Source organism: Colias philodice, chromosome 13, assembly GCF_061535455.1.
Source record: "Colias philodice isolate Cphi_HAF_F1 chromosome 13, ilColPhil1 Martin Lab GWU primary, whole genome shotgun sequence".
Taxonomy (NCBI): Eukaryota; Metazoa; Arthropoda; class Insecta; order Lepidoptera; family Pieridae; genus Colias; species Colias philodice.
The window spans coordinates 6,628,879-6,643,853 of NC_143098.1; the positions used below are offsets into that span (position 1 = coordinate 6,628,879).

At 34.3% G+C, this 14,975-nt stretch overlaps 2 protein-coding genes across 2 annotated transcripts in view; one reads left to right on the forward strand and one right to left on the reverse strand.

Moving 5' to 3' along the window:
• Window positions 1–14,975, forward strand: part of clu (clustered mitochondria protein homolog) — a 41,509-nt gene that overhangs the window by 18,722 nt on the left and 7,812 nt on the right. The window contains exons 10-14 of the mRNA XM_089702442.1: window positions 6,885–7,079; window positions 7,446–7,658; window positions 7,973–8,147; window positions 8,260–8,365; window positions 8,484–8,965. Coding sequence (XP_089558568.1) covers window positions 6,885–7,079; window positions 7,446–7,658; window positions 7,973–8,147; window positions 8,260–8,365; window positions 8,484–8,965 — 1,171 coding nt within the window. The remainder of the gene's footprint in view (window positions 1–6,884; window positions 7,080–7,445; window positions 7,659–7,972; window positions 8,148–8,259; window positions 8,366–8,483; window positions 8,966–14,975) is intronic.
• On the reverse strand, window positions 1,767–2,759 carry LOC149483415 (uncharacterized). Its single transcript, XM_089702957.1, has one exon. The coding sequence runs from the start codon at window positions 2,582–2,584 to the stop codon at window positions 1,856–1,858; it is 729 nt and encodes a 242-aa protein (XP_089559083.1). The 5' UTR covers window positions 2,585–2,759; the 3' UTR covers window positions 1,767–1,855.

Sequence of the window (14,975 nt, forward strand, 5' to 3'; positions counted from 1 at the left end):
GGAGCAACGGAAGAAGTGAAATGTTTATTAAGTAAGTTAATATTAGTACTAAGCGGAACAGTATCATTAGATGACTTACCGACCCCAAGAGATTTAAGAAATTTCCAAGTATTTGCTGTGTTGCCGTTCTCAACAGATTTATGAATGTGGCGTCGTTGTGCATCTCTACACATCATATTGCAGCGATTGCGGAGGGTTTTATACTTCTCCCTATTGACGTCCGAGTTGTTAATTTTGAACCTGGCTTTGGCTAGGTTTTTCCTGTGAACTATAGATTTTAGTTCATCGGTAAGCCAGGGAGCAGGAGCATGTTTAATTTTGATCGACTTGATGGGTGCATGCGTGTCAAATAACCTTATTACAAGTGAATTAAATGCTTGAACTTTAGAGTCAACTGTATCAAACGAGAAAACAGGAGACCAATCTATTTTCCTAGCATCTTCAAGCAGACGCTCGACATCCATCCCACGAAAATTTCGCTGCAGCATAACCTTGTGCTTCTTCTTAGGAGGACGTAGAAGATATGAAAGGAAGATAAGATCGTGATAGGAGAAGGCATCAGCGGAGCATTGTCCGTGTTTTGAAACATGGTCAGTGGAAGAAACAATGATTAAGTCAAGGAGAGAAGGATTACAGCCAGGAGCAAAATGGGTAGGATTAAGAGGAAGTAAATTTAAGTCACAGGAGGATACAATAGAGGAAAGTTTTCTACTACGTGAGTCATTTTTCAAAAGGCATGTATTGAAATCGCCCATAATTACCACGTGGTCGTAGAGTGGACGTAGCTTTTCTAAAGTTTTTTCAAAAGTAGGGAAATAATTTATAAGGAGAGAAGGAACATAGAATACGCCTAACAGGAATTTTGAATTGGATAGGATTATTTCTAGAAGGATGTACTCGGCCGCATCATCCGGCGGTGGCTGGGGAGATGTGCTTATGATGGAGAAAGGTATATTATCACGTAGGTAAATAGCTACACCACCCCCACCTCGGCCAATGCGGTCGTTACGTATTAAGTTGAAGCCAGGAAGAGAATAGGTAGTGGAAGAAAGACAGGGTTTGAGCCATGTTTCAGATATAAGAAGAGCGTGGATAGGAGTATTGGTAAATGATGCAAGTAAATCATTGAAATGAGCCGGAATACTTTGGGCATTTAAATGGATAGCATTGAAATTTTTAGATAGATTGGAGAATACCGAAGCAAGCGCTTTATCAATAGGAATATAATCAGTGCTCAGGAAACTATCATTCAAACTGTTACTGGTACTGTTAAGACTATAAAAGGAATCACTGCAATCGCTGTCACTAAATAAAGCTATAGTTGTATATTATATTATAATTTTACAAAATAAATAAATAAAATATTTAAAAGATACTAGAGAAAATAAATATGTGTATAAAAATAAAATATTATTTAAATATGTATGACAAGTAATTTTCCTATACCCGCCAGCAGCACTAGAAGGAATGTTGTAAAGCACACTTAAAAATAAATAAGAACATAGAACGGAACGACACAATTCACAAATTCTTATGTGGCAACATTGACAGAAATGACAACCACTAAAACTATGTATCTCTGACATAATGACATTTCACAATCAAAACATTGAATTGACATTTGACATTACATTGAAATAAAGGAAAGTCAAAAGTGATCAAAATAATTATGAACTTTTACGTGAAAGAGGGTAAAAAAAGTTTATAATCAGGTATAATACCACAGATTAAGAATAAATATTGAAATGAATGAGATAAACAGGTCATGAGCTAAAATAAAAAGAATGAGTTAAAAGGAAAAATGGTACATATGGGTGGTATAACCTTACAGAGTCCACAGAAATCAAATAAAAAATCACTTTTTAAGACGCTTGGGTCGAGAGGCGACTGTACCCTTGTTGTCCTTAGCGTTACTCAATGCAGCAACAGAACCCTCCGTGCTATCACAAGCGATTTGGTCTAGTTCTTCGGATGAAATGACTCGATGGCGAACACCGTCAGTGGTCCGGATGATGATACTCCCCTCAAGAGTCCAACATCTTGGAATACCGAACTTCTTCCGTGCAGCCATAAAAATGTCATGCCTGGCCTTTGTGAGATACTCTGATATAGTAATGCCAGTGTTCTTGAAGCAGGTTTTTGAGAACCATACATGATCCCTCATAGGCATACTTTTAAATTTTACCACAATAGGCCGGGGCTTATCAGTATTGACACGACCTAAGCGATGACATCGACTAAAGCATTCTGGCACTATATCAGGTTTTTGGAGTCGGTCGGCAAGTACTTTAGCGACCAATGCAGTGGTGTCTTCTTTGCTCTCCTCGGTAACTCCATGTACAAGTAGCATTTTGCGGCGTGAACGAGTTTCCTGCTGGTCTGATATTTTAAAAAGTAACTCAACTTGTGCATGCAAGGTCTTCAGCGAGGTCATCACAAAAGAACGGAACTCATAAAATTCAGAAGACACAACATTTGAATTAGGTGTAGTTGGAGCAGTTCCATGTAGGTTTTTTTCAAACTCTGCCATCTTTGAGGTGAATAATTCAGTCATCTCTGTCAGTGATTGCTTGATTGAATCCATTGTGACTTAGTGGTTGATTAATATTTGAATGTTGTGAATAGTTTTATAGAATAACTAAAGGAAATATGTTGCTGGTAGGTACAGATCTCACTCAGCCATAAATTTACACTTATTAAACACTTTTAATATTAAATATACAATTATTTTTGAGAGCACAGAAAAATACGTTAGTCTAGGCACACACCTACCCTCAAAAAAAGGATATCATGATTGATGACATGAATTATTAATGATATTATGATAATTTCACAATATCTTGGACTTCTGGATCTCCCGGGTTATTGTTTTTTATGGCATCAACAGACAGCAAAAAGAGGCGCTAGTGAAATTTCCAGCTGTGTTTATAGAAGACACGGTTAGTAATGGTGTCAAAGATTACCGGTTCAGGTCAGACAACTGTTGAGGCCAAAATAGAAACAGAATTGTATTTTTAATGTATATGTTAGCTAGTTCGAAGTTTGTTATAGATATTAGTCATAGCTTTCTAGTAGTAGGTCCAAATAAAGGCGATAGTATGCACGCTTTCATTGAAAGACAGCTAGAGCTTTTAGTTTCGCCAAATCCGATGCCATACAAAGTTACTAAAGTGTCTTTTAATTCAATTTAATTAAAGACTTTAAATCAAAGTTATAGCATATAAACATCTGGACAACTACCAATGATGGATCAAAAATGCCTTGGAATAAAGTTACGGAAGTACTAGTTAAAGCGGAATATCCATGGGCTGTTTTGTAAAACGAGATTCCAAGATGGTACTTATAGACTACAAGCCCGCATATGAAAAAAATATGGGTCAAATGAACCACCACGGGACATATCTAGTACGAAAGAAGAGCAAAAAATAATAAGATTCATCACTATGCCGTCACTTGTAAGCTGTCCAACTGAGTGCAGATGAGAATTCAAAAGTACAGGTAGACTCGGTAAATTTTGGTCATATATTTTTGTACGGCATTCTTAACCATCGATAGATCCATTAAAAATAATAAGAAACCGCTCAGTGCCGTACAAAAATGTGGGTCCACCAAGTCGGAATTTTTATTTAATTTCCGAGAGTTACCGGGGGTAAATTTGGTCATTTGACCATGTACGGCATCTGTGTCATACGATTGCTATACTGCTTTTAATCCATTATTCCGCAACGCCGTACAAAAATCATGGGGACAAGGGGAAAAAATCGAGAGTTGTAATCCCCTCTCTTTCCCCACTCCAGGGGGTCATTTGACTAAGTACGGCTTCGGTTCCAAAACATTATCTAGCACTCAAAAGTACTATTAAAAGCAATGCCGTCAAAAAATAATTGTTCTTTTAAATGTATACCAATAATCATCTTAATTTCATCGAATTCTTGATATAAAGAGCTGTAAGGTCATTTGACCCTGTACGGGAACTTTTTTTTTAACATGATATTGTAAAATTCAATTGTTGTATAGTATTGCCGTTCAAAAGAAACCGTTCTAAAAAAAGTTATAGAGAAATGCAAACCCAGAAATTTTGTTAAAGTTTAAACATCGTAGATTAATGAAATATAATAGTTTTCTACACTTTATTCGTTGTTTTAAATAGTATTAACATAGATAAATTAGGAAAAAACGATGCCGTACATTTTTGTGCAGACCACATCTTTTAGGCTGATGAAAGCGACGAAAGCTACAATTTTAAGGGTGCTTTATGGCCATTTGATACAGTACGGCATTAACATATTTTTACCCAACTACGGCAAAGCAAAAGGAGGGTTATGGTTTTGACAGGTCATGTATGTATGTTCATCTATTCCCTCGTAACTTCTAAACTACTTATCAGAATTCGACAAATGACATATCATTAGAAGCGTCTGAATTGTTCACTGGATAATCAGTGACCAGCTAGCTAAAGGCTATATGGGGTTTCACAAAATCTAATGTGGCGCCCTCTAGCGGACAAAACATACAGAGTAAAAAATAAAGTTAAGATAAATATGCCGTGTTTGGTATCATTTGAAAGCGCTTTACTTGTACATTTTGAATATGTATATATTACTAGCATTTGCTTGTGACTTAACCTGTATTCATGGGCTGATTGAATATAATTCACATCTTTTCGTTCATAGCTTTTTTATTAGTTCATCAATTTAACGGAGTCCATTCCACTTGACTCCGACTTTCCAAGGTGATAATTAACCACCTCGAGCTTCTTAATATTAATGTATATTTATATTTTATTAGAAAAATATAAAGCAAACATTTCGTTATATGGATTTTTTCTTTTTCAGATTTTTCCCCTTTGAACCAACGAAAATGTACGGCACATGAAAAAATATTATCTATGCCTAAAACACTTTAAAAATAAATTTATTTCGTGTTGTGTCAAATGACCCCCTGGAGTGGGGAAAGAGAGGGGATTACAACTCTCGATTTTTTCCCCTTGTCCCCATGATTTTTGTACGGCGTTGCGGAATAATGGATTAAAAGCAGTATAGCAATCGTATGACACAGATGCCGTACATGGTCAAATGACCAAATTTACCCCCGGTAACTCTCGGAAATTAAATAAAAATTCCGACTTGGTGGACCCACATTTTTGTACGGCACTGAGCGGTTTCTTATTATTTTTAATGGATCTATCGATGGTTAAGAATGCCGTACAAAAATATATGACCAAAATTTACCGAGTCTACCTGTACTTTTGAATTCTCATCTGCACTCAGTTGGACAGCTTACAAGTGACGGCATAGTGATGAATCTTATTATTTTTTGCTCTTCTTTCGTACTAGATATGTCCCGTGGTGGTTCATTTGACCCATATTTTTTTCATATGCGGGCTTGTAGTCTATTACAAGTGGATAGAATGTGTAAAGATACCAAAAGCTACACGAAATCGAAGAGATATTGACGTAGATAATATTTCTTTAGCTTATCAGAAAACCATTTCTATTGACTAAAATAAGCACAAAGACTGGATGGACAGATGGGTCTTTGTAAGACACTAGTTATTCCTAAATACATAGTATCATTTATTTTTTAATAATTTGATTTCAACGAACTCTAATGCAGCTAACGACAGCGATTCTGACTTATATATAATTTGTTAAACCTTATATTTTTTGAGCATTAGAAATGCCTAGACTGTTACGTTATTAATTTCTTTCTCTTCGATGATGGAACATTGATAATTTGTTAAATGTTGATTTAAGTAAGGCGAAAAATAGGAATTTCATTTTTTTTTTATTAATTAATTGATATCAACTAATTCTATTGGATCTATCGACAGGAATTTTGACTGATTTTTAATTTGTTAACCCTTATTACTATTTTTTGAGCATTAGAAATAGACCGTGACGTTATTAATTTCCATAATTTTCACTATTGTTAAACGCAAATTACCGATTAATGATATTTTATAAATAGTGATTTGTTTACTTTGTAGCGTTTAGTAAAACTATTACGTTAAAAATATGTTCCTATAAACATAATTATGACGAAAAATACATCGTGATTCTTCAAAATTAGTTGTTTTTGGTTTATTATTCTTGTTCTTCTAGCTAGCTAGCCTAGCTTTTATTAATCCCACACATCGAAAGGTATTACAAAAAAAAATACGAATAAAGCAACCTCGGTAAATTACATTGATCCAGTATACGTAGAGGTTTCAAATGTTAACATTCCTAATTACTTTCCCAGTATAATGAGTCAAGTGATATAATTTCATCATTTTATTATTTACTGAGGTAGAAAAACTCAAAATAAACAAAAGTAAAATTATATTAATAAAATAACAATCATTATTTCATGTTATTTTGGTGTAAACGATAGATTTTGATGGACAACGTACATGAATATAACTGGTAGTTAAACCATTTCACTGTTGAGTCCCGCCGGCGTATACCCAGCCATCTACATAAAATGTCATTTAAAAACAAAAATCAGCAAAATCATTTTATACCAAAGGAAGATCTTACAATTTACATTAAAAAAACATTTACTTTATTTCGAATTAATTTTATTTCAATAAAATATAAACGATTTGCCTTCAAATCACTCTCCTGTAAAATAACTAAAATGTCAGTTGACTCATTATACTTAGGAGGCATCGAATTACCTCATTAAAATTATGCAAAAACAAAATATAAAATTGTTTAATTCAACATTCAGGCATTCATGGCTTCTCAGACCCTTTAAAATGGATCCCGATTAAATACGTTAATTAAATACGTAATACTTATGTATTACGTATTTAATTAACTTTGTTTACATCTCGACTTGTAAACTTCAAAAAATTATAATTTCGCTTTTATTCAACGTTTACATGTAATTTTATACAGGTACACAGCGACTTCGTGGCTGCCGCTACTCGTGGAGCGATGGCGGTTGTAGACGGCAACGTGATGGCTATCAACCCGGGCGAAGAGCCAAAGATGCAGATGTTCATATGGAATAATATATTCTTCTCGCTCGGTTTCGATGTGCGCGACCATTATAAGGATCTTGGTGGGGATGCTGCCGCTTTTGTTGCACCGGTAAGTTACTGAAAATAATACTTTTATCAAAATATGTTTACTTTTTCTAAAAAAAATCATGAGCGTTTAAAAAATCCTTTTGAAAAAACTAACACATTTCTCTAACCTTTTCAAATTTCACGGGACTTTGACATCATTATTATTTTAAAATGAATTTTGTAAAATTGATATGATTTCAAAAGAGCAACTTTAGAGTTTTATATCGGATCTTCCTTATTATTCAAAGCGTTCCGAATCAGTGGTATATCTTATTATGTAGATTGACCATTCAAAAGCGGTTCTATAAGAAGTCTAGTTGAATGAAAAAATGTTTCAATTTACACTTAAAAAAAAAATCATCCCAACTAACTAATTGTCCACGCACAGCGCAACGACTTACAAGGCGTGCGCGTATACAGTGCAGTGGACACCGCAGGATTGCACACACTCGGCACAGTAGTGGTGGACTACAGGGGATACCGAGTGACCGCACAGTCCATCATACCGGGGATATTGGAGAAGGAGCAAGAGCAGAGTGTTGTGTACGGCAGTATTGACTTTGGGACCACGGTGCTGTCCCATCCCAAGTATATGGAGCTGGTGAGTTGGTTAAAAATTTAAATATCTGACGAATTTTAATTGGGGATATTTTATTTTGCTTTATTTGGGAAGTTGGGAATGAACTTTGATCCGCTTGTTAATACACTTTGGTTCACTTTGTTTTTTAGGACAGAATATTATAATTAATTATTATTACACTATTGAAACACGAGTACCAAAGTACAAAATTTCTATCGATCATTATTTCTGGATTAAGTAGCAGTTATAATTTTATACGAAATAAAAACTCACTGTTTGCCCCGTAAAAAAAACCTTATTTACACACATAATAAAACATTACAAATTTGTTACAGCTCAGCAAAGCAGGCCAGCAACTAAAGATAATGCCGCACTCAGTGATCAGCGCGAACGGTGAAACAGTAGAACTGTGCTCTAGTGTAGAATGCAAGGGTATCATCGGCAATGATGGCCGCCATTACATCCTCGATTTATTGCGCACCTTCCCACCAGATGTTAACTTCTTGCAGTGTAAGCTTATGTCATTAATTCTTGTAATCTCTTATGAACTTATACAAAATTATATTATTTTTAATGCCACTGGCAATGAGTTGTTTTCATAATGGGTTTATTTCTTTTGTAGTGCAAGACGATGATTTGAGAGAGGATATAAAATCGATGGGATTCCCAATTATTCATAAGCACAAATTATGTTGCCTTAGACAGGAATTGGTGGATAGTTTTGTTGAGTAAGTATGAATATATGGATTTTAATGTACATATTTTGTATACATAAAGTTTTCGTTATATTTTTATTTTAAAGTATTTGTGAAAAATACGGATAATATATTTTATTTTACATAACAGGGCTCGTTATTTCATGTTCATTCGCTATGCAGCGTTCCACTTACAACAGTTAAGTGCAAAACGTAGCAAGGCCACAGAACAAAAATCCATTGAGGCAAATAAAGAATCTGAGAAGAAAGAGGCTGTAGCTGAGACTGTAAAAGAAAAGAGAGACACTAAGAGTCAGGAGAAGGAAACTAAAGATAAAAAAGGAAAGGATGCTAAGGATAAGAAGGCAAAGAAAGAAGAAAAGATTGAAAAGACAGAAAAGGTTGAAAAGGTAGAAAAGGTTGAAAAGGCAGAAAAGGTTCCAAAGACAGAAAAGGTTGAAAAGATTGAGAAGGTTGAGAAAGTTGAAAAGGAAGTTAAAAAAGATGCGGTGAAAGATAGCGAAGATTTGCTTCTTAATGAGAACCTTTCCGAAATCGATACAGATGTTGCAAAGAAAATAGTTGAAAGTATTACAGATTCTATTTGCAGTGGAGAGAAACAGGAAAACGATAGTAAGTTTCAGTTTTTTTCATTAGTATTCCAAAGTTTAAGTCTAATTTTGAATTTCATACAAAGTATGTAAGTCTTCTTTATTTTTTGTTCAAATAATTCAGTAAATATTTACTTTTGAAATACTAATGTACATTGCTGTCATCAATATTAAAAATAAATAAGTTATGGGACACATGTACAATGTAAATGTTTCTATTTGTGTAAAAGTAAATGTTTCTTAGAGCGTATACGCACTATGCGGGTAGCCGCATTGCGGGTAGCCGTCCGGCTGACCGCAAGCACAATTATGTACGTAATATTCATTTCTATGCGCACTGCGATGCGGCTACCGCAGACCGCACAGTGCGCATAGAAATGAATATTATGATTAGGCATGACGAAAGATTTTGAAATCCTCTTCCATAATGTGCGTATACGTTTACTATACAAGAAAAACACTATATTTCGGTAATATACTTAAATTTAACGAAGATAAAAGCCATTTTCCAAAAAATATTTATTAACTGTGCCAAAACAGCTCGCAGGTGTCATGGCGTAGGCGTGACGTCACATTTTGGTAAATACGTAATTATTTGTACGCATTGCGAAGAAAATTAAAAAAATATTTATTTAATATGTGTTATAGAAACGAATTTCAAAGTTTATAAGTGGTGTGCAGTATTGCAGTGTGAATCCACATAAAAATAATGCTCAAAAATGTGTTAGTAATTATTTTAAGCGAGAAAATAATAAGAAATGATTGTATAAAGTTGGCGCGGAGAACTCCGAACCATGTATTCGTGAATTCGCAATTATATTTCTGTTCTGAGTCGATAAATCATACGTGAAACAATAGAAAATAAATAAAAATGCGTATTCTCAACATATTCATAACAACAAAAAACATCTGACGTGAGTTGTTTACTTAAGCGTGACGTCACGCGTGTTTTAGTCAAAATGGCCAACTGCAGTATTTCAATGTTTTATTTTATTGACTAGCTGTTGCCCGCGACTTTGTCCGCGATTCGGTCGTTTTTCGTCATTCGTCGTTTAAAAAAAATACGTGACACTTTATTTTTGAATGTTCTTAATTGTCTCTTATAAAATTTAACTACATTAAAATTGAATTCTCTGATAAGAAAATCTTAAAATCATCGAAAATCATAGACATCGAATATCTGAGGAAAACATGAATGAATGTGATTTAAATTCTACATTTCTTAGTAATTAAAATAATAATCTAAATTAAATGTAGATTAACAGTTTGAGCGCACCATTATAGAATATGTACCTAAGTAATAAATTACGTTAGTTTACATAGTAACTTTACTAAAAACACGATGACTTTCTTTCGCGCTCGGTACCACAAACTAAACATGTTTGTGGTACGTGGCCCGCGTCACTTTACCCCCCACGAGTTCCTCTCCGTTGCTATGCGAAAATACATTCGTCGCCCTACTGTAGGAAAAATTGTAATACTGCGGCCTGGGCGCAACACGCTCAGGGAATTCCTGAGTGCTGATAGACTTCCGTCTATCAGCATTTATACCAATTTTATATTAATATCACCATCTTGAGGAAAAGCTTCTAATGTCGATTTAAAACGCATATATACGGATTAACCTGATGAATTAACATGTTCTAAAATTGTGAAATGAGTTCAGTTTTAAATTCGAGAAATATTGATTTCTTGTATTCGATTATTCGTCGTAGTCGAATACAAAATATATTTAAAGAAACTTAGGTTGGCCTTCAGGCAAAAGGGATCCTATCAAATGATAAACTTGACCTTGTATCTTAAAAGTAAGAATGAAAGGAGCATCTAATAATTGTTGAGCACCAAAGGATCATTTAAAACGCAATACTATAAGAGCTAATATTGTCTAAGAACTGTTTAGATTGCACATGTTCCTCTAAAACTTAAAAGTAGTGATTTCAAAGGTTCCGGCTTATCTTCAAACGAAAGCCGACTCCTTACTCCACTTTAAAGCATTACAAAAAGAACATACTACGTTAATATCGCCTATACAGAAGATGATCTGTAATCAATTGTGAGGTTATAAGCAAACCCACTTTTATATTATTTTGTCGGACCACACCACCGAATTTGTAGATTGATCTTCTATGTTTACCTCTAAGTCATTAAGACTATGTCGAAATCTTTCTGCAATAAGACGGGCCTCTCGCTATTCGTCCGTTTAAAGAGACCAATAGTTTCAATTCTTAATCTTTCATTAAACAAACTTATTAATCGTTCTTGTCTCAAATAATGGTAATATTCGCGTCCCTACTCTAGTCATTGCTTATGCTCATGTTCATCTTCGAGAGATCGAATAATATTATGGTGCACCCTATTATTTGTCAAACGGTCTTCATATTGAGTAAAAGTTTCAGAATTCTCGAGATAAAATATGACGATCGTGATCAGCTGTGAGACGTAATTCCCTCTCAGTGAGGGTTTCGGTCTCACGGGATAGTACAATATGCCATTTGCGATCAGCTGTGAGACGTTATATATACCCTCAGTGAAGGTTTCGGTCTCACAGGATAGTACATGCCGTTCGCGGTCAGCTGTGAGCCGCAATTCTCGTTGTGAAGCGGTTTCAGGTTCGGCATAACACATGTTGTTTTCGGTCAATAGTAAGCCTCTTATCTCTAACGATCCTTGAGAACTCTTATTTCTCATTTTCTTAACTTTGCTCGAATTTCGATATATAAAGATTTTTTAGGTGGCACTGATGCGGGTGAATAAAAATTAAAACGGACTAAGAGTGTTATAATCTCAATCATCATCATCAATACATATAATAAAATTGTGGAAAAGTGATGTCTGTACAATTAAAATATGTAGAAAAAAATTAGCAGGTGTTATTATTATCGAGAAATCGAGAGAAACCATTTTTTTCTCTTAAAAGCTCCCCCCCTCCCACTTCCCGAACTCCGATTGACCGTAATTTATTTTTCCTTACATTTTTATCATATCCTTTTCTAATGGGTTTCATCCTACTGCGATTTTTTTTTGTTTCAAAAATTATCTACCCTGGTGTATAGGTAAATTTTCCACATAAAATGTCCTTTAAATTATGTCGTATTATATTTTTAACCCCCGACGCAAAAAGACTGGTGTTATGTGTTTGACCGCTATGTATTTCTGTGTGTGTGTGTGTGTCTGTCTATGGCACCGTAGCTGGCTAACAGGTAAACCGAATTAGATGCGGTTTTTTTTGTTAGGCAGAATATTTTCCGACGCTGGTTCTTAGATAAAGTGTATCAAAATTGGTTCATCCACTTATTATATCTACATAGGGGTAAAAGTGGGAATGAAAAAAATGAAAGTTATAATTTATTTTTAAAGATCTTCGGGAAGTTTATGAAATTATTTATTCCTTTTTCTATACACTTTTCTTCGTCTAAACGGTTTAGTTACGTGCTCTCTCTCTCTTCAGCCTTTAGTTACGTGCGTGAGACAGGAAAGATCTAATTTGGATTTGTTTCTGGATTTGATAAAAACTGAGTATCGATTAAGCTGATCAGTGGCTACTGGCTACACCATAGATTATTAAAAACATCCGTTTAAGAAAGGAAGGAAATAGAATTTGCTCCTCTCCCCCCCCCCTGGTTCCTAAAAAATAATATGACATAATTTAAAAGAATATTTTTTCGCTTGAAATAATTACTAACACATTTTTGAGCATTATTTTTATGTGGATTCACACTGCAATACTGCACACCACTTATAAACTTTGTAATTCGTTTCTATAACACATATTAAATAAAGACTTTTTTAATTTTCTTCGCAATGCGTACAAATAATTACGTATTTACCAAAGTTTGACGTCACGCCTACGCCATGACACCTGCGAACTGTTTTGGCACAGATATTAAATATTTTTTGAAAAATGGCTTTAATCTTCGTTAAATTTAAGTATATTACCGAAATATAGGGTTTTTCTTGTATAGTAAACGTATACACACATTATGGAAGAGGATTTCAAAATCTTTCGTCATGCCTATTAGTTAGGCATTTCTTTTTTGATTTTCGATATTATATACTAATCATAATTTTTAATTACAATATGTAGTAACTATTTGGTATAGGTTAGGCATTTCATTTCTTGATTTTCTTTAATAATTTGGTACGTAAGTTTTTTAGCTCAGTTTAGTAAGAAATTTTAATAACAATTCTTTTAATTATTTATGGTAGTACAACAGTACAGTATGGTTGTACGTATTTACTCAATAATTGTATGTTAAATAGTAATTCAGCATGGGCGTAGCCACGGTGGGGCTGGGTGGGGCGCTTACCCTGGCTTTGATCTGGTAGGTACTAATTGTGAAGGGGAGTGGGCGTGGGCGTGGGATTGGGACTGAACGTGGCATATGGCGTGGGAGTGCGAGTGGGCGCGGGAGTGGGAGCATGAAAATAAAAATGATTTTTTATTGTTGCCCCACCCTGAGCCCATGGTCATAGGTCCCATAGTCACTATTCCACGCGAACGAAGTCGCGGGGACAGCTAGTAGACAAATATAATCAGAAAGCTAAGCTCAACCATAAAAGATAGACATTTATGATGTCGGGAGATATTTTTTATATAATATGGAGAACATTTCTTTCATACTTGATTTCTGTGTAGCTTTAACCATTAAGATACACGCATTAAGAACGCACACGCGACGAAAGCTTAAAAATGGAGTTGCTGCTCTGCTCACGAATATGAAAAATAATTGTACCAAGTTTCGTTTAAATCCGTCGAGTAGTTTTTGTTTCTATAACGGTTATACAGACAGACAGACGGACAAACATTTTTGACGTCGATGTCGATCTCTAATCACCTCGTGATAGTTATTTAGGAAATATATTTCATGTGCAGAATTGACCTCTACAGATTTAATATAAGTAGGTATACATATATTTAGATTCCAATTTCCATGTAACGTTAAATTCGACTATATAATAACTAACAGACAACGCAGGTTACTCTCGTTTCCGTAAGTTGAGGCGGCTACATATTCGGTCCTAATAACATGACTTTTTGTGAACGAAACGACAGCGCGGTTTAATTCGATGGCAACACCATCAGAAAAAAGGAAATATTTTTAACTTTGAAAAAATATTATGATTTACACTATTAATACTATTTTAACATTAACACAAAATATAAGACTATGAGTGTGTAAAAATAAATCCAGCTAGTTTCACATCACACTTATGTTTATAATTAGGTATACGACATGAAAATATATTAATTACCAAGCAATAATCATACAGATAAATACTGAACAAAAGTATTAACAGTCAAAGTATATTTTTACTAACAACATGTAAATGATGAAGGAATAATAATTATCAACGAACTAACCTTTTTGTATTAGAGTCCCGCCTCGTGATCGAATTATTAAAACACGAAGATTTTTAAAAATGTAACCAATGAACACAATCAATATTAGATTAACTGTAATGGTGTCTAGTTTGACTTAAAATAATATACATCTACCCTCACTTTTAAAAATGTAGTATATTCACACGAATTATATAAGCGCACCTTATAGGGAAGGGAAGATTTATTATGGGTTAAAGAGTTAAATAAATAAATAACATAATTATATTTAAATTATTAATTTTTAACATTGTGTTCAGTAGTGTTAACATGTAAATTGATTTGATTTTTACGAAATCTCATAGATGGCGCTGAATCAAATTTGTCTTTATAGTACTAAGATTCATTAAACAGTTTCTCTGCCCAAATTACGTAAATGACGTAGTTTTTATAGTGTAAAGCTAGATAATAGCATGGCTTACTCAAAAACAACATTTAAACATGAGTCTTTAGATTGTACGCTGTCGTAGTTCACGGAATACGTAAGAAAAGTAAAGGTTCACAGCTCCTCCCCCGGAGGTGATAGCATGATAATATGTTTAAAAAAACCTCACACGACCTGTTAGTAATATTCATGCAAAATTTGAAGTCAATCTATGCAGTACTTTTCGAGATTAGCTCGGACAAACATACAGACAAACAGACAAACAGA

Coding starts and splice junctions, on each gene's coding strand:
- LOC149483415 (XM_089702957.1), bottom strand. CDS start 2,584: ATGGATTCAATCAAGCAATCACTGACAGAGATGACTGAATTATTCACC.